Source organism: Acipenser ruthenus, chromosome 18 (assembly GCF_902713425.1).
Source record: "Acipenser ruthenus chromosome 18, fAciRut3.2 maternal haplotype, whole genome shotgun sequence".
Classification (NCBI taxonomy): domain Eukaryota; kingdom Metazoa; phylum Chordata; class Actinopteri; order Acipenseriformes; family Acipenseridae; genus Acipenser; species Acipenser ruthenus.
In genome coordinates this window covers 882,991-909,907 of record NC_081206.1, presented here as the reverse complement: position 1 = coordinate 909,907, position 26,917 = coordinate 882,991, and the positions used below count along the sequence as shown (strand labels likewise).

The window sequence follows — 26,917 nt, the reverse complement described above, 5'->3', positions numbered from 1 at the left end:
TGTATGCAAGCTTAACGCTGACCTGATAACTTTAACACTTAAACAGCGCGCATAGAAGCTGGTGGCGGTGGCTGTACACAATGCTGCTGTACTGCAGGTTGCAGAATGCCAATAAGAGTAACTCAACAAAAGCGCGCCAGCCCTGCTGGAGACTCAGAGCACTGAGGCCGCACCTCAGAGTGCTGCTGGTATTGTTAAGTCACTTCCGGCTCACCTGGGCATTGAACCGTCACAAACTATTTATGCGCGTGTGCAATGAAACACACCTTGCAAAGGAGCACAGCGCGTGAAATATACCATGCAAAGGAGCACAGCGCGTGAAACACACCTTGCAAAGGAGCACAGCGCGTGAAATATACCGTGCAAAGGAGCACAGCGCGTGAAATATACCGTGCAAAGGAGCACAGCGCGTGAAATATACCATGCAAAGGAGCACAGCGCGTGAAATATACCATGCAAAGGAGCACAGCGCGTGAAATATACCGTGCAAAGGAGCACAGCGCGTGAATCACGCTTCAAAAACAACCGGGAAGCTCTTGCAATGAATTATTAAGAGCCCCAGTACAAACACTTTGGGAAGCAGACTAGTAAGTGTACAAGTGCTGCCCACTCCACTCCCCTCTCCTTTTTCCAGACTTTGCTCCCTCCCTCCCAAAATGGCAACTTAGAAAATGCCCCAGCAGATCTTCCAAACGTTCATGTGATAACATGTTGCTGGGGTCATACTGAACTGTATATATGAAGAAACACTGTAGATTAACTGAATCTGTACAGCCAGTCATAATTCACAACAATACAGACCAGAAGAACGACAACAAACGCTACATGGCAGCAAAACGGTGTACGCGCCGTGTTGACTTTTTACAACTTTTATTTTTTTCCTGTGGCTTTAGAGTTTGCAAATAAATTAAATTATTTTAAAATGTTTTTTTTTAGTCGTCGATTTGATGCATTGTAACACCAGCGGTGGGTTGTAATTTATAACACGTTTGTAGTCATTGTTGAACTGGGATTGGGAAATAAATGCTGAATTCTTAAAATGTGTCGGTGCTGTATTTGTAAGTCTGAATTGGATATTGTTGGACCGCGCCGAATACGTACAAGCAACAGCACATTGAATACGATAAGTCTGCGGTTTAGTGCAAAATACAAAATGAAAAGGCTTACCTTCATATCAGTCATAATAGTTTGAAACAGCCCTCCCAACGCGCTACACTCCTTTTCGATTCCAACATCCATGTTATCCAAAAAGCACAATACAAAATGTTAAAAAAAACACACAAAACACACAAACAAATTGAATTTGCGAATTCCTCTGAATAAAAAAAAAAAAAATCCAACTTCACGGCAGATGAAACGAAATCAAAACGTCAAAGAAAACATTGCTTTGCTTACAAGGAAAAAAACAAACGTCTTTTTTAATTTATTTCCGTCTCAATTCCCAAACACTGGGACCGGGTTTGTTGTGGCAGGCGTCGTCATCATCAACACATCTTTAATATCCTTGTCCCCATGATTACTAATATAATATGTCGTTAACCCCTGTTTCTGTGCTTCTCGGCGGCGAATCGCTCGTGTGGATAATGTATAAAGTTGTATGTATCTCTCGTTTGCAACACAATGTGTGTTTGTATACCTCCAGCAGGCGCGGTGTGATGTCTCTCTGTGTGCTTAAATTTTTCTCCGCTTGGAGAAACCCATTCTCTCTCCCCGAGTCAATTCCGTCCGAGGGCGGAGCTCCAACGATCCTTTTCGGAATTCTCCGTTCATTTCCGTTCATTTCCGTTCATTTCCGTCCATGCCGAAGCCATTCACTGACGCCTCCTCGGCCATGTTCGGGTCTTTTGGCGTCTGTATGCAGGCTGATGTAATATAAATTCGTGCGCAGGCGCCTCTTAGTGGGAACGTTGTTTAAATGGTTACCTTTTCTCTAAATTGTGTGTGCGTGTGCGTGTGCGTGTGCGTGTGCGTGTGTTTACACTTTAATAATACATTCAGCAAAACGATTAAATAGATTTTATTTTACAAGAAAGGTATTTATAAAAAAAATTCTGTAACTTATTTTAACCACTGTACATAATTACTGTTTATTAATAATAATAATAATAATAATAATAATAATAATAATCTTAAATGTTGCTCTGAGATAGCCCAGCTGTGTGAAGCTGTGCAGAGGTGCCTGCCTGTGCAGGACTCCAGCTGGTCCTGCTCCATCAAGAGGCTGCAGAGTAGAGCAGTGGGTTCAAGGAACAGTCACCAGCACACATGGCTGTTCTGAGCTAGAGTCAGCCAGCTGCAATTACCATTACAAAGCTTACCACGGTGCACTCTGCACAGTGCAGTCCTGGCATATACCCTAACCCCTATACCCTAACCCCTATACCATAACCCTAACCCCTATACCCTAACCCCTATACCCTAACCCCTATACCCTAACCCCTAACCCTAACCCCTATACCCTAACCCCTATACCCTAACCCTAACCCTAACCCCTATACCCTAACCCCTATACCCTAACCCCTATACCCTAACCCTAACCCCTATACCCTAACCCCTATACCCTAACCCTAACCCCAATACCCTAACCCCTATACCCTAACCCCTAACCCATGCAAATACATGTTCGTTACCAGAATGCTGGGAGGCTTGCCGCTGCTTCTTATCTGGCCATGCTGTTTTGCACTGTGCCTTGTTACACTGTCACCAGGATATCTGTATTGAAAGGAGTCACCAGTATGAAGTGTGTTCTCTTCCCTGCTGCCTCTCTGCAGTTCTAATGGAGGTGGTCTGTATTGCTCAGGGTTTCTGTTTCCTCGTTTGTTTGTTTGTTTGTTTGTTTGTTTGTTTGTTTGTTTGTTTGTGTGCATGTAAACAGTTTAAAGAACAGGGTTAGTAGTATTGCTTGCAGAGTCACATGATTTAATTCCATTTTGTATGGACTCACACTTGCACAGCACATTTGGACTGAGCAATTTGTTTACAATAGAACTGAGCTGTTTTTGTTGCTGTTATTTTTCTAGTAATGTCAGGTTTCTTTTCCACAGTGATGAGTGGTATACATGTGTGAGAAACGGCAGCCTTGCTCTGCAGCACATGAGCAGTATACAGGGTTTCTCAGCCCTGCATGTGTTTCTTATCAGGCACAGCCATGGTCAATGCCATGTGTGCTGAACGCAGCACATGTTCTTTCAACCTGCAGGAGGGCCAGTCCGGTGCTCGCTGGAGCCATCATATAAATCTCTCAAAGATATAAAGCACCTGCGCCCCTCTGTACCCCTCTATCTGCTCTGTATTAATACCCATCCTATAAATCTCCATGGCAGTGAAGCAGGGTGGACCTGCGCTCCTCTGTACCCCTCTATCTGCTCTGTATTAATACCCATCCTATAAATCTCCATGGCAGTGAAGCAGGGTGGACCTGCGCTCCTCTGTACCCCTCTATCTGCTCTGTATTAATACCCATCCTATAAATCTCCATGGCAGTGAAGCAGGGTGGACCTGCGCCCCTCTGTACCCCTCTATCTGCTCTGTATTAATACCCATCCTATAAATCTCCATGGCAGTGAAGCAGGGTGGACCTGCGCTCCTCTATAAACAGATTACAGATTACTCCAGCAACTGTACAATACAGTTTTAAACAGACTAAACTGAAGGCACATGTCGTACTGAAGGCTGGGCACAGGTCTGCTGGACACTGGCTGCCAGGCGCTGGTTTGATTGATGAACAGTGGTAAACAAATCGATCAGCAGCAATTCAGTGGCTATTAGAAGCGGAAAGCAACCCCGATCCCAAGCTGCTGTTCCCTCTCCTCAGCTCGTCACTTCATCAGTAACGTCACTCTCAGCAGGAAGAGGAGGCAGTAGCTGTTCCAGGACCCCTGGAGACTGGAGCTGCCAACAAACTCCTCAGAGTCACTCCAGTGATCTTTAGAGCGACGCTTACCTTTCAAGACAAGAGACTTTCTTTTTTAATTATTTCAAAATAATATGCAGTAGAAATAAAAAAACTGAGAATCTACACCCAGTACAAGTTACCTTCTTTTGTATTTTTTTCTCTCGCTCCTCTAAAAAATCGATTTCAACCAAACATTTCGGCTAGAGCCTTTGCAGATGCAATACATGAAAAAGCTGCGATTATGTATAGAAATGTAGCTCTAGTGCTTAAACTAAGCTAAAGAAAAGGTCAACCACAAACAGACCAGCCTTGCCCTGTTCTTGAGGGGCTGCATTAACACTGTCCAGAGGCAGCCAGGTGTGTGCAAGGGCAGGAGAGAGGAACACACCAAACTTTAACAGAGCCTTCTCAAACATGGCACTGAAACAAGGTCAGAGCAAGGACAGGCTCCTGGTCTGGCAGTAAAGATGAGAGGTGCAGCATGTTGCCAGGGAGACCGGGGCTGGAGCTTTCTGATCTAACACACTGAGGTTTTTAAACATCAGCCTGCGTACTGACACAGTGCTTTGATATCCACACATGTATTCCTTTTTATCTTTGCTAGGGTTTCAGTGCACAAGCTCGACTCCGCATACAAGGCGTTCGCTGCCACCTGGTGGTGCCTCAGCAGAAGACGAGAAGTTCTGCTCTAAGCCCAGCACCTCGATTGTAATCGTACCTCCTCTTCGTTTATGATGAGGAGGGTTCCTCTGTCCAGGGTCAGCGATACTCCACAGACGCTGCAAAGCAATACATCATTTCAGCAGTGCCCATCCTCCCACCAATACTGCAGGAGTCCCATTTGGGTGAAAAAGCACCCAGGTGCTTCCGCGTCCTGTTTATATACACATAGCTAACGGGACTGAAGCAGACTCCACAGGGACTGACTCCGCATCCCTGCATGTAAAGCAGGCTGCAGCAGGAGTGGGGCTGGGGTTTTCAATCAGACTCCAGCCACGCAGGTTCACAAACACGGGCTCCCATGTACTAACACATGCATGGGCTCCCATGTACTAACACATGCATGGGCTCCCATGTACTAACACATGCGCATTCAACCACTTCCAAAAGGACCGAGTCCTTGTGCGTGTGACTGAGCTGTGCCAGCATTGAAATCGGGTTTGAATCACTGAGGGGTGAGTTTGTGTGACAGGGGTGATAACACAAGGCATTCCCACTTGTGTTTCTCCTGTCATTAACACAACTCATCCAGACGGGAATGAAACAATTAGAACAGCGCAGGGGTTATTTGGTACCACCTGGTGGTCCTGCATTGTAATTGCATCACAGAGGAATTACACATTCCGTATCTTACCTCAAGTAGACTGATTAACGTGAGCTGCAAAAACAAAGTTAGGAAAAAATATCAAGAACGCAAATGAAATTCACAAATATGTATACGTTTAATATAAAATATTTAAAAAATACACAACATCCTTGCTAAGAAAAATCACACAGTGCATATAAAACGATGGTTGAGAAAGCATTGAAGGTACAGGAGCACACCAGATTAGATTGGATTAGTGTTTTGCGACAGGGACAGACAAGGCGCTCCTATATAAACCAGGTCACAGCAGGTATAGAAAACGCACCTTCAGCCTTTCAGGTTTACAATCTGCTCGTTTGGCACGTCAACATACAAAGACAAACTCGGCATGCTTGTTCCATTTTTTTTTTAAAATTTTTTTTTTAATTAATATAAAAATATACATTTATTACGAATAGAGAACAAATCTCAGCTTTTGTCTCCTCAAGCCAAAATTATTATTATTTGTTTATTTAGCAGACACCTTTATCCAAGGCGACTTACAGAGACTAGGGTGTGTGAACTATGCATCAGCTGCAGAGTCACTTACAATTACATCTCACCCGAAAGACGGAGCACAAGGAGGTTAAGTGACTTGCTCAGGGTCACACAATGAGTCAGTGGCTGAGGTGGGATTTGAACCGGGGACCTCCTGGTTACAAGCCCATTTCTTTAACCACTGGACCACACAGCCTCCTCACATACAAGATACATACACATATACAATACAAGATGTTTTGTTCCATGTTATTGTAGGCATCACCAAATACAGGCACTGGAATTGGCACAGATTCAGACTCAACTACCATCTACTGCACTGGACAACAAACTTATTGCACCAGACACGAAGGATCTGTCTTTCGACTGTTTACAACTCAAGAAGAGTCTTGAAAAAAAAAAATAAACACCAGCCTTGAGTAAACTGACAGAAATGAGCAGCTTTTCTGATGGCAAGATTACAAAAACACACCCAGCACCGTAGGAACGAGACGAGCTGGAGGAGTTCTTTATTTCAGAGTGAATATGTTCTCTGACACGGACTGCCCTGAAGAGTACTAGAGAAAGAAGGAATCAATGAGAGACGCCTGCTTCAAACTGACACACTCACACCCCTGGTGTCTGTTTACCAGGAAGACATTCTCACTTAGCAATTATTCTGCTGATCACACTCTATCAGCACCTCCTGTAATCCATAGCAGGGCTAACGGACAACAAGCTCAGCTGTGCTGGCACCAAAGGAGGTGGACAGGAGATGCAGGAGATCCCAGGACACTGCTGGAGGGACAGGAGATGCAGGAGATCTCAGGACACTGCTGGATGGACAGGAGATGCAAGGGATCCCGGGACACTGCTTGATGGACAAGAGATGCAGGAGATCCCAGGGCACTGCTGGAGGGACAGGAGATGCAGGAGATCCCAGGACACTGCTGGAGGGACAGGAAATGCAGGAGATCCCAGGGCACTGCTGGTTTCCTTGCTACTCCTTTCTGAGTAACGTTTCTGTTTTTAAAGGCTGTTACACACAGAGGACACAGCAGCCCCACCCCACAAATCAAGATAAAAGACGGTTTACAACACAGAAAAACATTCAACTAAATAGGAACCGACGGTTCTTCTCTGTATGAAATGGCCATCACTGATGTGCTGGAGGAAGGAGACTTTCATTCGACTCCAGCAGTCCTCCTCCTGCTCTGCACTGAGAGATCAGCGAAAGACCATCGACTCTGCGCACTGCACTGCTCCCCTCGGACTGCTGCATTCCAGCGATCCCAGACTCTTCCAAAGTCCCTTCCGTCCTTCCTTCCTATGTGTCCAATGAGCTGCAAGAGCCCGCCTGTCCTGAGCTGTCCTCAGACAGACCCCCCTCCTTGCTGCTGCGCTTTGAGAGTGTGCTGGCGATGCCCAGGGCCCCTCCTTTGAGGAACCGCACGAAATTATCCCCGACCAGGGGGCCCATGGCGAAGAGGCCGGGCTCTTGCACAGACTCGTAGGTGAAGGGGTGGACGTCCACTGGATTTCCCCGGCAGGAGATGGGCTGCTGGGGGTCGATGCCCAGGTACCTGCCGCTGTCCTGGAGGAAGGAGAGGTTAGGGTGAGCTCCTATGAGCACGAGCGCCATGGATATCTTCAGCACCAGCCGGCCCCCGGCCCCCTCCAGCACGCACTTGTGGTCAGGTTTGAAAGCCACGACGCGGTGTTTGGGGTAGCTGACGTAGCCCGGGTAGGACCCCGTGAAGCCCCCGTCCACCTCCTGCTGCTGCTGCTGCTGCTGCATCATCTGGTGCACCTTGTGGTACTCGGGGTACAGCACCTTGGGCAGCTGGTTGAAGATGAGGGCGGGGTCAGTGACAGCCCGGCGGAAGGCGTGGCAGACGGGGGTGTTGAGGTGGTGAGCGGTCAGCACGCCGTCCGCAGCGGTCAGCCCGGCCCCCACAATCAGAACCGGGTCCGAGTGCTGGTCCACCTGGCCCCTGGCGATGGCGGCTTCGAACTCCCAGAAGCTGTGGCAGATGAAGGGCAGGTCCTCCCCCTCTACCCCCAGCCTGGCGGGCTTGTCGTGTGTGCCGGTGGCCAGCACCACGTTCTCCGCGCTCACCGCGAAGGGCAGCTCCAGGCCCTCGCGGCTCTTCTGGTATCCGCGCACCTCCCAGGTGGTCCCGGGACGCTCTCCGTGCTCCGGGTCCACAGAGCGGCGCCCCCCCTCGCTGCGGAGCGCCCTTCGCATGGACGTCACCACCGTGTGACTCACGAAGTTGCTCTGCAGGCCCGTCTCCGACACAAAGTGCTGGTAGTACGAGGCGATCTCAGCAGGGGTGGCCCGGTCGTTCCGCAGATTTCTGTGCAAAATAAATAAATGCATTTAACATAAAGCGAGGGATGGAAATTCAAATCCCTATATTATATATATATATATAAATTCAAGCTTTGGTTTAACTGAAGACTCCCAGCTAACAACTCTATATGGTTAAAAGCTTGCCCTACAGTATTAATTAACTGCAAATCAGTTTCCAGATGGACAGGAGATATTGATGCTGCTGCAATATAAATAATACACAGCAAGCAGGTCATTGAAACATACAATAGCAATAACTTCACTGCTAAAGATCATAAAACAACCAGCAAGCCGTCGCCAGGCTGTGCCGATGTTAATATTAATCAGAACCACAGTAATGCATTCATGTGTCATTGGATCACCGATTTCTATTGATGGACTGATTCACTGCGTATTGCCCTTGATTACGGGGTAACAATGCTGAGCAGCCACCAGGTGGTGCTAGTGCTTCAGTGATCTGACCTGCGTTTGTCTCTGACCCAGTCTTTGAGCTTCAGGCCAGGCAGCTCCATCCAGTTTGCCAAGCTGACGGTCCGCATGGAACCCTCCATGGCCTGCACAAACAGAACAGTGTGCTTTACTACAAGCAATGAAGAGAGACCATATTCAAAAGAGATTTCATTTTACAGAGCCCAGCGAGATCCTGCCGTGGGGCACAGTGTGCATTTGACAGAGAATGCAAACGCAGCCCGCGACTGGCTCCGTCATGCAAATCCAGGAGATTACACTTTCATATTGAGAGCTCGGGAGTACAAACAGAGACACCCCTTGAAGAATGATCAGAACGTGTGGAGTGCTTTTCACTTCAGGGCTCCCATCGGAGTCCACACTGGGAGGATACGCAGGGACGCACATACAGGCACAGCTGGGATGAAAGGGTTACTGCTGGATCAGGAATCTTACCACCTTACCTCAAGCACACATGACAAAGAGATTGTACCTTTCCCAGTGCTGGAAGCAAAGTGTGCATCCGCTGGATTAGATTACCTTGTGCAGGAGTCTCAGGGACAGAATGGAAATCTAGCATGAAAAGAGACTTCTCAACCACCGTCTGTGGAGTCCACCTCACTCTAAAACGGTGACCACGAATCTTATTGCCTTGGTTCTGCACTAATCCTTTCCCCAAACTTGTATCATTCACTCCTGGAGAATTTTTATACAAATTGATTTTATGCAAATCTTCTAAATAGCCCCATTACACCTAATTAAAGTTTCAGTATCTGGAAATGATATTAAGACAGAGGCACTCCCAAGACGGGTCCCTCCTTATTGAAACCACTCCCTGAGCCCCGGCCAGCCTTGAAGCCAATCCGCACAGTGCCCGAGCTGGGAGCAGCAGTGTGTCGAAGGCCACGTCCCTGGTGATGGTACATGAGGTATTGCACTCAAGTGTGTTTTCAGAGCACTTACATGCCACGCTCCACCAGGGGGCCCCTTCCCCAGCACCAGGTGCGGGACGCTCCGCTCGCGCTCCCGTCGCCACTGCAGCGCGGAGGCGCAGTCCTGTCCGAAATCCCCGTCCGGCAGCAGCAGCGTGTCGAAGAGGACCGCGGCTGGGTTCGAGGACCTGCCTTCCAAACCTTCAGAAAGGTATTCGAGATCCTGCAAATGAGAACAACGGCACTGAATGGGATCACCTAGGAAAATCCCTTTTCATTACGAGAACACAAAAAACACCATCCATGACTACTGAACACTCAATGGAGCTCAATTTAGAAATACTGAAAGGCAAAAAGTCACATACACTGAATAAAACTCTTGAAACATTTGCACATGACCTCTATATACCCAGAACACAGCACACAGTCCACAGGACACAGCACACAGTCCACAGCACACAGCACACAGTCCACAGGACACAGCACACAGCACACAGTCCACAGGACACAGCACACAGTCCACAGGACACAGCACACAGTCCACAGGACACAGCACACAGTCCACAGCACACAGTCCACAGTGTTTATTTCCAGCTGTGATCCGTGGTGCATGCAGATCTTTTTAACACACAAACCCGAGTCCCATCGTTAAACCAGCAGCCTGCACACCTGTTCCAGCAGAGACACATCCGGCCTCTCCTCCAGCTTTCTCAGTAAGAGAGGGTTTGGGTGAGTCGCTCCTGGGGCTAAGTAAGGGGTGTATCCCGACAGCAAGTAAGACAGGCAGATCCCAGAGGGGCCATTCCCTAAAACACACACAGAACAAGAAGATCTGAAGCACGGTCCGCAGGGTGAAAGCAGGGGCAGCTCCACAGGGCAGCCGGGGAGAAGAATGCCTTCTAGACACTGTTAAAGCTGAACCACTGAAACCCTGCACTGATGTGAAGAGCGTGCAACACACACACGCACACGCACGCGCGCAAGTACGCAACCAGACACACACACACACGCACGCAGCCAGACACACACACACACACGCACGCACGCACGCAGCCAGACACACACACACGCACGCACACAGCCAGACACGCACCCATGCACGCAGCCAGACACACACACACACACAGACGAACACGCACGCACGCACGCACACACACGTCACCTTGCTCGGTCTCACCCACGCATCCCTTACAAAACTTTACCACGGTATTCCTGCACGCCGCTTTACCCACGGTCATTCTGCATTTACTATAGTTTACCATGGTTTTTACATACGTTACCACACCTCTCTGCTTTACAAGGCTGACCTATGCTTAGCATGCCCTCACCTTGCTGTGCTTTGTCTATAGTAACTGTTAATAAGGGGAGTCTTCATGGTGGATTACTGTGAAGCCCGAGCTCTTCAGTTATACAATCACCAGGAAAGGGTGGAGTGTTCCTGTACATACACGCAAGCACCTCTCCCTCCAAGCGGCTTACCAGCTTTAATAAATCATATTAAAACAATAAACACAAGCTTTGTGAAAACGGACCTACTGCTTCCAAAGAGCTGAATCTATTTCAAAACATGGGCAGAGGTTGCAAATACGGAGAAGAATCGGGTTTGCCGCAGAGGAGCTGCAAAATAGTGTGGAATGAGAGGTATGATTTTTACAAAGCGACAGTTTGTTCCTCTTAGGACACATATGAAGAGATTCCTACAGGTCTTACCGATAATCACCACTGGGACGGTTACACAGAGATCATTGGGGAGGATTCGGTCTTTCACAAGCAGCATGTCCGCTAATGTGTTCCTGTAATAAAAGAATGGACTGGATCATTACCAAAGAACCATGCAACAGCGCTGAACTGCAACACATGCACAACACAGCTCCTAGACATGTTAATAACATGATGAAACAAGGGTGAGTATTCAGAAAGACTATGAGCTTTAGAATGACAGTTAAGCTCAGAATAGATGACAAGGACTCACAAACAGCGCAATGCAAGACAACCCCTTCTATGAAATGCGTATGGATGAGTGTCTGAGCCTGCCCTCCTATTATCTGCAAAGCAGAAGCGTGCAGAACAGTGAAAGGGATCCAGTGACTGCGACTCGGAACACCAGGGAGGGGGCGGGGTTACAAACTGCTGAGTAATTCTTACTGAGCACAACTCTTAAAGGGAAAGCTTCAACACAAGCTAGGATTACAACAGCAAAGTCAAATACTTTTCTTTAAAGCAAAAACATCAGATTAAAAAAGGACTTGGGGCATCATACTGTGTGGGGAGGTTACGAGAAGAAGAGCATTATTTAAAGGCTTACCCGCTCAGTGCTTGTGTAAATATCCAGACATTGTCTGTCTGTACTGTAACAGATATTTCACTGCGGCCAGGAGCTCCTGTCAGCACTGTCTGAGTAATTAGCACCACCTGCGCACAGTTTTTGTTTCTTTTTTTTAAAAGCAGTTGCCTCTTCCACTCCTGGTCTTTGTTGAAACCCTGTTCTAAATCATTTAGTGGAACCAGTTAAACTTCCAGAGAGACCCTAAAGCTGTTCGTGGTCTCGTTTCACCTGTTAAAGCTGCAGTGGAATGGCTCTCCACCCCCGTTTCTTTAGAATCGCTACAGCTTTCTAAGAGTAGGCAAGTACTGAAAGGGGATCAATCCTCCGTCACTCCCATCTGCTGTGTGCATTGAACACAGGGCTAAAGAACACCCAGAACACAAGCTCTGGTAATCAGCAGTCCTGTCTCCAGTGCAAACGGCTGACAGTGATTATTACACCACCTTCCTGCTCACCTATGTAACCGAGATGGATGTGGTCAAAATGTAAATCTTACGTAAAACAGTTGTAGCAACACCTGGGCACATGTAACACAGTAAAATAAAAAGGTCCTTATGTACCCTTTAATGCCACACCTGAACTTGATTGGCCATATCCTTGAGGCCATAGACACATGAGAAGCAATTATCCATTACAGCGTGACACTGTAAGTGACCTCCTGGATACAAGCCCTTTTCTTTAACCACTGGACCACACAGCCTCCTATTTCAAACCCTGATCTCTGCTACATTTTCTCCACAGTGTTTTGATCAATGACTTGGGAACCACGTCCGTGCCCCTCCTTCAGCTGTACAGCCTGGACCGAGTGAAATTGGGACACAGTGTGTTTCTTTTGTGACCGGCAGAGACTGACTAAAAATATCGTGCTGTACACGACAGTACTAAGGATAGTTCCAGAATATCTAACGCAGTACACCGCACATGCGCCTCTTAAACACACCCACACCATTTTTTCTTGTCTTCGTTATCAGTTTGTCTTTTTGTTACTATTATTCAAATGCAGTTTAAATAAATACATAAATAAATAAAGCTAATCGGTCTCCCAGTTGATAAGCGGTGCCAACACAAGCACGCTGTGAACTGCACAAAATCAATATTATGAAGTGCAATGCGGGTATCGCTCGTATCGTAACACTAATCGAATCACATTAAAGACAATACATATTGCGCGTTTGACGAGCACTGTATGCGGGTCTTTTTCAACATTGGTATAATCACATCTAGTGCGTAGTTTAGTCTCACCTTGACATTCCTCAAGCAAACAGCGCAGCAGACTGCAGCAGTATGGAGCGAGCTCAGTGCAGCGGCCGGGGCTGTAACTCACCTTGCGGTTTACATGTAACATACACACGCATGCACACAGACAGGAGGGCAGTGCGTGTTCATAACGAATTCAAAATGAACTGTCGACAGAACCCTCGCCCAAGCCTGTGTTTAGGTGTAACAAGTGATTTGAGACGCCCCCACGGAACGCCGCGTTATAAACGAATACGAAGTAAAATTAAGATCTAAAAGCAATACGGGAAGAAGCCAGCGTACTTCAGAGCCACAGTGACCGATGAGAATCGATCAGATCCACAGTCACCGATGAGAATCCATCAGATCCACAGTCACCAATGAGAATCGATCAGATCCACAGTCACCGATAAGAATCGATCAGATCCACAGTCACCGATGAGAATTGATCAGATCCACAGTCACCAATGAGAATCGATCAGATCCACAGTCACCAATGAGAATCGATCAGATCCACAGTCACCGATGAGAATCGATCAGATCCACAGTCACCAATGAGAATTGATCAGATCCACAGTCACCGATGAGAATCGATCAGATCCACAGTCACCAATGAGAATCGATCAGATCCACAGTCACCGATGAGAATCGATCAGATCCACAGTCACCAATGAGAATCGATCAGATCCACAGTCACCGATGAGAATCGATCAGATCCACAGTCACCAATGAGAATCGATCAGAGCCACAGTCACCGATGAGAATCGATCAGATCCACAGTCACCAATGAGAATCGATCGGATCCACAGTCACCGATGAGAATCGATCAGAGCCACAGTCACCGATGAGAATCGATCAGATCCACAGTCACCGATGAGAATCGATCAGATCCACAGTCACCGATGAGAATTGATCAGAGCCACAGTCACCGATGAGAATCGATCAGATCCACAGTCACCGGTGAGTCTATACGGCAGCAACACTAGCGGCGGATGCGAGTGTGTGCGACTCACTGCACAGGCTAAGCGGATTCCTTGAATTACAAAGATTAATTTACTCGCTACAAATAATGCAAACCCACACCGCTACCACGTGCGTGTATCGTTAAAAAAACCCCCATCCCTTTAGGAATGGAAACGCTGCATTGTTATAATAAGTGACCCCCCCCCCCCCCCGGGTTTTTGATAGTTTCTTTTTGACAGAGGCTGCTGGATGAAATTCAGCACGTTCACTTACCGTTGCACAGCTAATGTTACTGACGTTTTATCCGCTTTCCACGAGTAACGCTGCAGTGAGATAATTGCTCAAGGTTCAGTCTACACTGTATACCACTTAGATCCCAGACACCATAGCAGAAAGAGTACCGATTCCTGCAGGATTAAACTCGGCTCTATTACCGGTCCTGCCATGGGGCAGAGGAGAAGGAGGGAGGAATGGCTTCCGTAACTTCAACAGCCTACTCCGCGTCCTGACCAATCACAACTCGCTACCCCATAAGCACCGCCCGCCGTCCTCTCCGCGGTGACGTCCTTTCATTTTCTGTCATTTTTTCCCCCTTAAAGCTGCAGAGAGTGAAGTCACCACGCTAACGAACACGTTTTTGTTAAGAGTTTCTATAGCCCCCTCGGTTGGTTTCATCGACCTCAGACGTTGTACGGCTAGTTTCACAGATCCAGATTAGCACTAACCTTGGATTACTTTACCTAAAAATACATAGTCTAATCAGGGTCTGTGAAACCAGCTCTTGTTCACTTCGTGTCTCACAGTTTAAATTCATCAGCGTTGATGTTGGGTGGCACAGTTTGTATAGAGAGTAGTTTGGATTAGTGGCTTCCTCTCTATTACATCTCTTTCATGGCAGTAATATTATTAAGATAGGATCAGTCTGTGTGTTTCCTTTGTAAATATCCAAAGGGACTGCGTCAATATTCAAATTCTCATGACAAACATCCAAACCGCGTAACTGCAAAGTGTAATAAAAAAAGAAGAGAGAGAGAGAGAGAGAGAGGGAGGGGGAGAGAGGGAGAGAGAGGGAGGGGGAGAGAGAGAGAGGGAGGGGGAGAGAGAGAGAGGGAGGGGGAGAGGGAGAGAGAGGGAGGGAGAGAGAGAGAGGGAGGGGGAGGGGGAGAGGGACAGAGAAAGAGAGAGTGAAGGAGAGGGAGGTACAAGATATGAATTTACTAAATTTACTAAAATAAACTCAATAAATACAATGCTCTTCAAGAGGAGTGGGGAGTTGGGAGAGAGGAGAGGAGAGAGAAGAGAGGAGAGGAGAGAGAAGAGGGGAGAGGAGAAAGAGAGGGGAGAGGGGAGAGAAGAGGGGAGAGGGGAGAAGGGAGAAGGGAGAGAAGAAAGAGAGGGGAGAGGGGAGAGGGGAGAGAAGAGGGGAGAGGGGAGAAGGGAGAGAAGAAAGAGAGGGGAGAGGGGAGAGAAGAGGGGAGAGGGGAGAAGGGAGAGGAGAAAGAGAGGGGAGAGGGGAGAGAAGAGGGGAGAGGGGAGAAGGGAGAGGAGAAAGAGAGGGGAGAGAAGAGGGGAGAGGGGAGAAGGGAGAAGGGAGAGAAGAAAGAGAGGGGAGAGGGGAGAGGGGAGAGAAGAGGGGAGAGGGGAGAAGGGAGAGAAGAAAGAGAGGGGAGAGGGGAGAGAAGAGGGGAGAGGGGAGAAGGGAGAGGAGAAAGAGAAGGGAGAGGGGAGAGAAGAGGGGAGAGGGGAGAAGGGAGAGGAGAAAGAGAGGGGAGAGAAGAGGGGAGAGGGGAGAAGGGAGAGGAGAAAGAGAGGGGAGAGGGGAGTTGTGGTGGTTTGAAATGTTAGGAATCTGAACTGCAATAATGTAACTGATTAGAGTCACGCACTGAAGATGTTCATTGACAATACTGGAACTTACTTGTCACAATGAAACAAAGAAAAAAAACACACAGACTCAGCGTACTGCAAGCATAGGATCACATGCTAGAGGTCACCTCGATACAGGAAGATGAAGGAAATGCAGGCTGCTGACGAGAACAGAAAGTACTTACACAGTTTAAAAATATAGAACCACCGTGACTCTGCAGAATAAACTAGTCTGAGGAGGTGTGCTGTGAGAATGAATGAAACTGTCCTCTCTGTATCAGAGCCCAGTCTGAAGAGGTGTGCTGTGAGAATGAATGAAACTGTCCTCTCTGTATCAGAGCCCAGTCTGAAGAGGTGTGCTGTGAGAATGAATGAAACTGTCCTCTCTTTATCAGAGCCCGGTCTGAAGAGGTGCGCTGTGAGAATGAATGAAACTGTCCTCTCTGTATCAGAGCCCGGTCTGAAGAGGTGTGCTGTGAGCATGAATGAAACTGTCCTCTCTGTATCAGAGCCCAGTCTGAAGAGGTGTGCTGTGAGAATGAATGAAACTGTCCTCTCTGTATCAAAACACGTCTTCACAAGTCCTCACTTACACTGCTGTGATCTTCATCCATGCAAACTGTTTCTATCCAGGAAAGAAAGGAAAACAAACCCAACGGATTAGGCATGCTTCCAAAGATTACCCAGCTGCACATTCCAGCAGAAACCAAACGCAAACTCTGTCCCATAACAAACACACGAGTGACTCTGCATCTGTAATATGCTGTAATATAAACATACTGACTGTGTGTTTGCATGGAATTGCAGTATGTATGTAGACCTGGATCGATCTCTGCATGTATATGCCTGTATGTGTAATAACACACTATATAGCAAAAGAGACCTGAAAGCTGAAGGGTTGATGAAACGCAGTGTAACAATAAATAAACACATGCATGTGTTTAACTGGAGTCTGCTGGCGTCTCCACAGCCTGTGTCGGGCAGCGCTGGAATGCAAGGTCACTGCAATCTCTCTCTCACATGTCCCGCTAGCCTGCGTAACACTCACATGAAAGCCTGAGACTGGAAGCTGTTTGAGGCGCAGCAGCCATTTCAGAACGGCCACAATGGGATATCACTCACAGAGCATCCAGTAGATCCTGTTACCCAGAAATGTGTGTGTGCCAGCTGGAACGGTCCAGATACACACTGAGATAAAACAGATGAAAGCCATTGGAGGAGGTGAGGAAACTCCCAGACCCAAAGTATTGCTTATCTTCTCCAAACACCTTGACGCAGGCTTTGAATAGCTAGGGAACACTGCCCTCCTCTGGTAGAAATGCAGAACTGTCACTTAGGCTTTGTGAGACACATTTGGGTTATGCATTTCAACCACCCTAGGTCTCTCTTTGTATTAGTGCTGTACCTGTACCCAGCATTCCCCTGTGCAGCAGGCGGGGTGCTGGAGGGCTGGAGGGAAGCAGAGGAGCACCGCGTGTTTGTCGAGAAACGGATTTCATCTAAACTACGAGCAGAGCGATGTGACGGTGCGGAATCAGATGGAAGCCCGAACGCCCTTCTTTCTTATTGCTGTAGTTTCTATACAGTATGCACCACGGTGGAGAGCTGCACTCATACACGATGCACGGCCCCTGCAACGCTCTGCCTTCATATCTGATGCATGACAGACGGGAGCGTAACTCATGCCCTCAGGGGGCAGCTTTGAAAACCTAATTAGGTGCCATTTTTAGGTGGTTTCTTTAAATAGGTGCAGCAGCACAATTCCCACTGTGAACGGCGTCAAGCGCATCCCAGCAGCCTGCCAGGCTGAGCTGAAAATGAAACGAAGTCCTACCGTCGAGCTGGAGGGTCCTGTTACTGGAGCAGGGGGGCAACTAACTAGGGAGAGCAGAGGAAGGGTCTGAAATCAGACTGATGCCTTAACAGGATGTGAATTAACCTTAAGCAATTAACCTTAGATAAACTTCAATATTAAAAATCAGAATTAAAAATCCCCCCCACACACTGAAACGATATGAATATCAAGGCTGTCAAGAGATTGAAACACCAGTGACTGTACCACACTGCGCCACATCACCACAAACACTCTTTATAATGAGCAGGCGAATTCCCTTGGAGTTTGACTGAGAGTGCCTTTACTCCCTTTCTCCAGCAGGTGGCGCTCTATGTAATGTAATAGTAACAATTCAGAGCGGCCATGCATACATAGTAATTGAACAGTTTCTGAATCCCCCCGTCTTTACATTCTTGCGTCACATCTGCTAATTTATTCAGCTTATTTCTTTTTTTTGCTGAGGTTAATGACATGACGATGAGTACCAGAATCACAGATCAAAGCTTGTCCTGACCCAGAGATCCTGAACTCTCAATACTGCAGGACAGGCTTAACCTAACAACAAAACAACACACGGCTTCATTTATTCAGCGAGGAAAGAATCTGTCAGCACCAGAGCGAAAAAAAAAAAAAAAAAAGAGAGTTAGGGAGCATTTCTCCGTCCGTTTCTTCTGACAAAGACAACCCAGTTCCCAGTAAAAGGCTCTTTGTTCCTGTGGATTAATGTGCCGCATAGTGATAACATATTCATTTCAACGTGCAACGCGAGAGCCGTCCAGCAGCCTGGTTCAAAGCCCTCATATAAAACAGCATTTGTCCAAGAGCCTTTATAGAGTCGTAGCCAGCTGATGGAAACAAAACAATAGCAACCCCCTCTAGAAACGCCGTGCAAACCTCTTTCAGCTTTGAACCCCCCGTCTCCAAACATACTGGAAGAATGAAGGAGCTCAGGCGTGTCCTGTTCTACTTTCTCGGCTCTCGGACTATGCTGGAGGTCTGCTTGTTGAAGGTCACTGGCTGCTTCCCAGATGTTTCCTATTTTCTTTTTCTTCTTGTCCTTCAGAGTCGAGGTTATCTCTCCCTCCTAGCAGCCCTCCCTGCATTTATTCCCATCGCCTTACAGCGAGCACAGTGTCTGACACTTTAAGATGCAACACAGAACACACGCTGCAAGAGAAGACTATAAATATATATATGTATATATATATATATATATATATATATATATATATATATATATATATATATATATATATATATATATATGTATATAATCTCTCAAAACGTATTGCACTGCACTACATGAAACAGTTACTGCACATTTGTTGCTGTATATTTCTGCAAGGCTTAGCCCTGTCTGGTTTCCTTTAGTTTATACACATTTGCCCAGCTAAATACATGCGAGTATATCATTACAAAGTGAACTACTCTACCCTCCTTCCGCGTGCTATTCTCCTTTCTACTGCGCTTTGGCCAAGCCACGCCTCCACGCACGACACGCCCTCCTGAACGCCGTCTTCTATAAAAATAACAGAATCTTCAATGACGGGCAGACGATCCGACCTATTACAAGCCAAACTCGAACATACCTGTCCAATCAGAACGCAGAAAAACACACACAGAGCCGGGACTCCAGCCTTCAGTCAAGGCTGTCTGAGTCGGTTTCAGCGGTCGTGTTGTGATCGACAGAGAATCGGAAAGCGTCACCTGCGATCGAGAGCTGCCGGAGACTGCAAAGTGACAGACCGACAAACATGAACTTTACCGGGTAAGCAGCAGTTTATTCACTTAACACACAGAAACATGGCCGCTCGCTTGATTTGTGCACGTTATAGAAAAGTGACTCTTTTCAGAATACATTGTGCGGTGCAGTACGGTGCCGATTTTGATACACTACTGTACATGCATATTAAAAAGTATTTAAAAAGTCCTCTCTGTGCATGGGATAAAGCGAATCGCATGAGTACAAGCTAGCAGTTTATCAGCAATATACCTGCGCACTTCGAACTGTAAACTGTACTCTTAATAAAATGCAGTGCCTGAAGTAACTGACGGGTGCAAACCTGCCCCCGAGTCGTAGCTGGTGGAGAAGTACAGTTCAGCGTTTCACCACAACCGTTTGGAAAGGTAAAGGCGTGATTCTGTAACAGCGCGGTGGTGTGCTAATTCACAGTAGCTGCTGCATTTCTTTCACACAGAAGTGACACGTTGTAAAATGAAAATGCCGCCGTGTGCGCTTTTCTTCGGTGTCCTGGCGTGCCAGCAGCTGTAGGACAGTGTGCGACTCCTCACACAGATTGAAGTAATCGTGCTTTGTTTTCAAAGACGTTGTCTGGTTGATTGTATCACACCTGCTGGGTGTCCAGTCACCGAGACACTACGTGTGTGTTTACTTTACCACACGTTTAGCTGTTCACCAGCCAAACCGGTAGCTCTACACGTTAACCGTGGCAGCTTCGCTTGGTATTAGAAATGAAACAGCGACCTCTTGCACTGGAATGAAGGAACCTTTAGCGCCCACCCGGTGCACCTCATTCCTTACCAGCCACAGAATGGGCTGTTTGACCTTTATTTAACTCCTGTGTCCTGTCTAACTGACACACCCCGAGGGATAGAAATGAGACTGCCACTGCATAGCAGTTTGATCCACTCCTGGTGAGTTTAAGACCACACAGCTGTGCGTGTTGCCGAGTACACTGTGGCTAATGAAGCTGGACTGTGGGACACTGCTATGCTGGGCTGCGTTCCATTCCCTAATCTGGAATGAGCTCTCCTGCTGTACAGGAGCTCTAACCATAACCCTAACCCTAACCCTCTTCATATCAGCAGATGCTAGCCTGTCATTAAATACACCCTCTTTGCTAAAGCCATTCTTGAGTAAAAAAAAAAAATAGCCAGCTGCACTCGTTTTACTTGGCTAAGTGATTTCTCTTCCAATGCAACATCAGGGTTGATTTTTGGATGTGACTTGTTCGTATGTGTTTTCTGTTTGTGTTTCTGCCCGTACAGTAGAAAGGGAGTTAGTCCTGTTTAATGTCTGTGAAATATTTTTCATGTCTATTAAAACCTGGATCTTGAATCCGCTGTGCAGGGCAGGGCAAGCTGATTTGAGCTTCGCTCAGCCAGCAGCACACGCTGTGCCAAGGTGAAACGTGAGCGCTGGCCAGGGAGTTTCCTTTCAGCAGACGGCTGTATTTAGAACTGTCTCCCGCGCCCCCCCCCCCGGCTCTTGTGCTGGAGGCAGTTTGAACGTGTCTCTCTTCTGGACCGTGGTGAATCTGTCGGGATTCAAGCAAACAAACAAGCGCTCCTGAGACTGTCCGGCGCTGCCTGTCACCCTGGCGTTGTCTCCTGAGCTTGTCTCTCTGCACCTTATCAGATGTTTGTTTGCACAGGCTGTTGTTATGAACGGGGTGACGTGTGTGTGAATTTCCCACTGTGTCACCCTGACTGCACTGCCTCATGTCCTGTCAATGTTAAACAACTGATGTCTTCTCACATCAGTTGCTTGGTTTAGCGACAGTGGAAATTGCTTGGCGGTCGGAGCTAACGTTTGTTCTTTACCTTCAGGATTTCGACAAGCTGAAGAAAACAAGCCACGGGAAAGAGCAAATCCAGAGAACCCAACACCGGCCTCCCAACGCTCATGAAGAAGACTTCCAGTGATGGAGACTGGGGTTCCTGAGGCAGTAGAGAGGGAGTCTCGGGGAACAGCGGAGGAAGAGGAGGAAAATGGGTCTTCTGCAATGATCTGGAGCCTGGAAGAGGCGAACGAGAAGCAGACGTCTCAGATCGGTGCCTCTGCGTGCGGCGCCACAGCCGTGATCGACGTGCTTCAGGCGCTGGGCTTCAATGTGGCGGCCCAGGTCGTCGACCGCTGTGTCAGGACCAACCTGCGCAAGAACGAAGCCCTCCTGCCAGAATACCTGCTGTCCAGGAGTGTGGCAGGTACGTGAACCAAGTCCCGTCATCCCGCTCTGCGGAGAGGGAGAACCAAGTCGTGCTCAGACAGGCCAGGCACGTCACGTCCCGGTGTGTTCAGGCACACACACAGTAAGAGGGTTGGGTCTGGATCAGTCCTCTGGGAAGCCTGGGTGATGTTATCACAGGGTAGGATCACCATGAGCACTGGTGCTTTGTGTCATTTCTCTTATTTCGTGTGCTTGTTTTTTACAGGTAAAGCCACAAAGCCCACACATTTATTTAAGAAAGACTGGTCTGGGGTTTGAGCTAGCAACCATCAGATGCTTGGGGGGAACGTTCCACATGAAAATGAGTCGAGCATTGCATTGAAGAGCTTATAGCAACCTCTTTATAGTATTATTTTCATGCTTAAGACCGCTGTGACACCTCAGAGTCCCATGCTTTACCTACAGAGCTAGCCAGCCAGCCGGTCGGCTCACCTGCTGTGTAAACATTAAGACATGAAGCTGGGCAGTGAAATGGTTTTTCGTTTTTTGAATGTCTCTCTCAGGGACCACGTCCGCTCAGCTGGTGGCCGGTGTGGAGAGGCTCACCGGGGGTGTGGTGGTGGGCAGGTTGTTCTGCCTGTATCCCGAGAGGCAGGTGGACCTGTGCCGGTGGCTGTGCCAGTGGATCCGGAAGGGGGCGGTCCCCGTGGCCACCATGAACATGCAGGTGGGCGTGCCCCCGGGAGAGGAGATTCCCGACGCCTGGCACCACCAGATGGTGTTTGGGGTGGTGCCAGACACCGTCTACATGACCAACCCTCTGGAAGCGGGTGAGCCTCTGTGGGTTTGGTTCTCGTAGCTGATTAAACAAATCCTTTTAGTAAACCTCAGGTGTTACTTATTCATGCTGTGCTGAGAGTTCAAACTCCTGACTCCTACCTGCTCGTTTCAATAATATACCTGAGCAAGGGAGCAAAGCATGTGCCACCAGGCTCGGTCGGACCACAGACCCACCTGCACCCTGGACAGCCGTCTGACCCACGTGAGGAGCCGTAGAGACACAGCTCCAGCCTGCAGCACCCAGTGCTTTATCAATTCAGTCTGGACAAGATCTACTTTTCAGCTTCAAAGGAAGCAGTGACAGCTAATTAGCAGATACTCGTAAAAGAATCAGTTTGCGTGGAATAAGATTCAGTTTTACCGGAATAACATCCTTCATTTCCGAGCCTAATGTTGTAAAAGCTGACAGCTGATTTAATTAAATCTCTTGATCAGTGTCTGCAATTAATTAACTTAAAGCTCTTGTAGTTGTTTAATTGCGCTGTGTCCCAAATACATAATGAGTGATGCATAAAGGAATTTCTAAAAGAACAGTGAACAAAGCAATCGAGAACTGAGCCCAGCAGTAGATTTGAGAAGCCTGAATCCTAGATAAAGTTTGAGTTATGGCAACTTTAAATAGCTCCTTTGCTTCCAGAGCTATAACCGAACTTGCAGGTGGCATTCAAATAATATTCTACTACAGCAGCAGCAGCAGCAGCCTGTAGGTGTTTGGCTTCTAGAATGGCAAATGCACAGGCAGACTATGAAAGAAAGCAGCAAACAGACACCTGATAATCATATAGCTGGATAGGAGGGACACAGCGCCATCAGAACCCACAGGCGGATTCCCAAAACTCTGAAATCCAAAGAGCCGGAAAATACAACACACAGCCAGTACGTACCCCAACCGGGAATAAAGAACTGCAGCAGTTTCATTTGAGGGCTTGTGAGCAGCTCAAAGCGGTTTCTTACCCGTTCTAGAATTGTAACTGGTTTTCTTCACAAGCTTTTGAGAGTCAGTGCCAGGTTGGGAGGTACAGTTCAGCTGCTACAGTGTCTGTTTCGCTCTGTGCAGAGAAGGCCAGCCTGGTGAAGCAGCGGCTGTGCAGCGACTCTGTGCTGCTGGTCCGGAGGGAGGACGTTCTGATGAGGCTGTCCGACGACACCAAGCTGTCCGCGCTGTCCCAAGTGCAGGACGACCCCCGCTGGGACCAGCTGGATGTAGCAGGTGAGACTGAGGACCAGAGCTGACGGCCTCGCCCCTCCCCTCTCCCAGCTGTTGCTACGGCAGCTTTATTTAGACTCATGAATGCATCTCACCGCATCCAGAAACGTGCATTTCAAACTGCTTTTCTATTTCTACATTTCTAAACAGAGGCTAAAGAGCTACTGTTTCATGCTGCTGATACTGTATCTGTGATTGTAGTGGGGTGGGGTGGGGGTAGAGGGGGTGTGATTGTAGTGGGGTGAGGATAGAGAGGGTGTGATTGTAGTGGGGTGAGGATAGAGAGGGTGTGATTGTAGTGGGGTGGGGTGGGGTGGGGGTAGAGGGGGTGTGATTGTAGTGGGGTGAGGATAGAAGGGGTGTGATTGTAGTGGGGTGTGAGTGTAGTGGGGTGAGGGTGCGATTCTAACATCCTTGTTTTTCTCCTCTGCAGGCCAGGTGGGTCAGATGATATATGAGGAGATCACTCCGGGTGAAGGCGCTGCCACCACCCACCTGGTGATCCCGGCCGTGTATAAATCAGGGATCACTCTGTTTGCAGTGAAGGACAGCGAGCTGGGAGAGGAGCTGCTGAGTGCTGCGGACCTGCCCCTGCTGCACCCCCCTCACTGAACACACATGCACACACACCCCTCACTGAACACACACACACACAACCCCTCACTGAACACACACACGCTCACACCCACCCCTCACTGAACACACACGCGCACACACACTCACCCCCCTCACTGAACACACACGCGCACACACACACCCCCCTCACTGAACGCACACGCACACACACCCCCCCCCCCCCTCACTGAACGCACACACACACACACACACACACACCTCTCCCCCCTCCCCTCACTGCAAACACACACCCCACCCCCGACAGTCATGACCTTATCAACCAGAACGCTGTCAACACATGTTGCATAAAGGGATGATGACAGGCATTGCAAGCACGGGTCACAACGGGCTGCATTGTAGTTGAAAGTGTATTATTAGTAATAAAATCTCTAAAGCCCCTTTCACACTGGCGCTCCTCCCCGGGTCCGGGTAGTATAACATTGGCTTCGTTTGGCTGATCTAAAATCCCGATTCCAGTCACACCTTTAACATTCGTTCCAGCCCTTCAATACTGGTGGGGATTTTAACATTACAGAGGTATATATGGGCACTCAGAGGCCCTTCTGATCGAGGTGGTCTTCAATGCAGGTTATGCATTGTTGGGCCAGGAGGTGGAGCAATTGTATAGAAAAAAAAATAGTTTTTTTACTGTTTAAACTGTAATGAAATCAAATATGCTGTAAACATTCTTTTTCTTTTTCATTTTTCTTTTAGTGGACTGCATGCATTTATTTGGTGATTTTAAAGACAGAATGTGTATAAATACAGTTTTGAAATAATAAAATCAATGTGATTTTAGTGGCTGGAACATGATTTAATTTCTGGATTCAGTGGCCCTTCTTTTAGCATTTTTATTCCAGGCTGCAGTACTTTGCACTGTTCTTTTTATAGTTACAAACTTCAGTTCACACACGTTTCCCTGAAGCCCTGCAGAGTGCACACTGATGCCCTGAGTCAGGCTCTCCCCTCCTCTCACACACTGATGCCCAGAGTCAGGCTCTCCCCTCCTCTCACACACTGATATCCAGAGTCAGGCTCTCCCCTCCTCTCACACACTGACGTCCAGAGTCAGGCTCTCCCCTCCTCTCACACACTGACGTCCAGAGTCAGGCTCTCCCCTCCTCTCACACACTGATGTCCAGAGTCAGGCTCTCTCCTCCTCTCACACACTGACGTCCAGAGTCAGGCTCTCCCCTCCTCTCACACACTGACATCCTGAGTCAGGCTCTCTCGCTCCTCTCACACACTGATGTCCAGAGTCAGGCTCTCCCCTCCTCTCACACACTGATGTCCAGAGTCAGGCTCTCCCCTCCTCTCACACACTGATGTCCAGAGTCAGGCTCTCCCCTCCTCTCACACACTGATGTCCAGAGTCAGGCCCTCCTTTCCCTCCATCTTCAATATCTCAAGGGACAGTTCAGAAACAGACCAGCAGATGGCAATGTAGAGTTATATTATAGAATCACAGAACGTCCCCCGTGGAGCGAGGTGGGGGTGATAACATCTCTCTCCAAATACACTACGAGCCCTGTTGTGTCCCTGCCTCAAGCAGAGAACGGGGCTCGGAGTGCAAATCCAGCACACGTTAACAAGCAGCTGTGCAGGTGATGCACACGGCAAGCTTGAATACAGGTGTGCACGCACCCGTGACACTGATAAGCAATCCTGCGACTGGAAATCAGTAGACCCACTGAGATTTACAAACCCCATCAAGGAGCAATGCTCAGACACTGACACACCTGGAGATGCAAATCAGATACCACACAGCATAAGAAGGGTGCTACAACACACAGCAAGCAAGCGTGCTTTGTGCCAGTAAGCACAGCTGGTGCAAACATCCCTGTTAGGTGATAGGTGCACAGCAGCTTCATTGATATTGAAATGAGATGCAGAGCGTGACTGTGCCCTCCATTGTTCTGGGGACTCTGCATGTTTTTTGGAGCAATCGTGACCCAAGTTTTAGACACTTTAAATTTTGCCATGGTAACCACCTCGGTCTATTGTCTTTGATGCATTTTTACAGAGGCACCAGGTTTGGAAACCGTACCGTACACACACACACCAGAGCGAGACAAACGCAATCTCTCATTTCTGTGCAGCGCACGTGCTAACCTTGATCCTGCACAGCACGATACATGAATGCAGCCGGAGCACGCGCTGACACCCTGGAGAGAGTCAAAGACCCTGTACAGCCAAATTAGAGGCGCTCTCTTAACTGTAGCCTCACATTGATGCTGCAAAAAGCCCTTGTGGGGAACTAACTACAAACCTCTTGCTTGAAAACATCGCTGTGAACCTTGCTGGGCTCAAGCGCTTTAAAATTAGTATCGCGAACGTGATGCAAAACTGAAACAGGACTCGCGACTACGGTCTGTGTGTTACCTGGATTCAGATATGCACTGCAAAGAGGAAGGCTGTTCAAGACCCTGTCTCAACCCCTTGGCAAAAAACATTATCACTGGCACCGCATAATCAAAACAGAGTGACATTTTCAAAATGCTATGGTTGTTCTCACCCAGAGCCCACTAGCACTGCGAGACTGGGGGCCGTCTGCTTCAACAGCTCAGGAAGACCCATCCAGGTGCTTCAGCCATGAGGCACGCAGTGTCTGACCTTCTCTTCAGACGATCACGGTCAAAAAACCCAATCATCTCCGGCCATCATTTT

General features: G+C 48.1%; 3 protein-coding genes across 7 annotated transcripts in view; 1 reads left to right on the top strand and 2 right to left on the bottom strand.

The window, feature by feature from the left end:
* LOC117431790 (protein MTSS 1-like) overlaps window positions 1-1,809 on the bottom strand; it is a 56,323-nt gene extending 54,514 nt beyond the window's left edge. The window contains exon 1 of one of the 3 annotated variants that reach the window (XM_058990673.1): window positions 1,168-1,809. In XM_058990673.1, the coding sequence (XP_058846656.1) occupies window positions 1,168-1,239 (72 nt within the window). In that variant the 5' untranslated portion in view covers window positions 1,240-1,809. The remainder of the gene's footprint in view (window positions 1-1,167) is intronic. The other 2 variants (XM_058990672.1, XM_058990674.1) reach the window with 2 other exon arrangements.
* Window positions 1,810-5,615: 3,806 nt separating this feature from the next.
* On the bottom strand, window positions 5,616-14,493 carry LOC117964423 (oxidative stress-induced growth inhibitor 2-like). Of its 3 annotated transcripts, none has more exons than XM_034907800.2 (6): window positions 14,251-14,493; window positions 11,163-11,245; window positions 10,122-10,258; window positions 9,484-9,675; window positions 8,536-8,627; window positions 5,616-8,077 (listed from the first exon to the last, which is right to left on the bottom strand). In XM_034907800.2, the coding sequence occupies exons 2-6, from the start codon at window positions 11,227-11,229 to the stop codon at window positions 7,045-7,047; spliced, it is 1,521 nt and encodes a 506-aa protein (XP_034763691.2). In that variant the 5' UTR covers window positions 11,230-11,245; window positions 14,251-14,493; the 3' UTR covers window positions 5,616-7,044. The 3 variants fall into 3 exon arrangements, with proteins under 3 accessions (XP_034763691.2, XP_034763690.2, XP_034763692.2); XM_034907799.2 differs by lacking the exon at window positions 14,251-14,493 and adding an exon at window positions 13,021-13,442; XM_034907801.2 differs by lacking the exon at window positions 14,251-14,493 and adding an exon at window positions 11,425-11,909.
* A 4,782-nt stretch (window positions 14,494-19,275) lies between these two features.
* On the top strand, window positions 19,276-25,048 carry LOC117424806 (uncharacterized). The gene is made up of 5 exons (XM_058990671.1): window positions 19,276-19,445; window positions 21,248-21,625; window positions 22,152-22,418; window positions 23,486-23,638; window positions 24,069-25,048. Exons 2-5 carry the CDS (start codon window positions 21,343-21,345, stop codon window positions 24,245-24,247), a joined length of 882 nt encoding a protein of 293 aa, XP_058846654.1. The 5' UTR covers window positions 19,276-19,445; window positions 21,248-21,342; the 3' UTR covers window positions 24,248-25,048.
* Window positions 25,049-26,917: the final 1,869 nt, after the last annotated feature.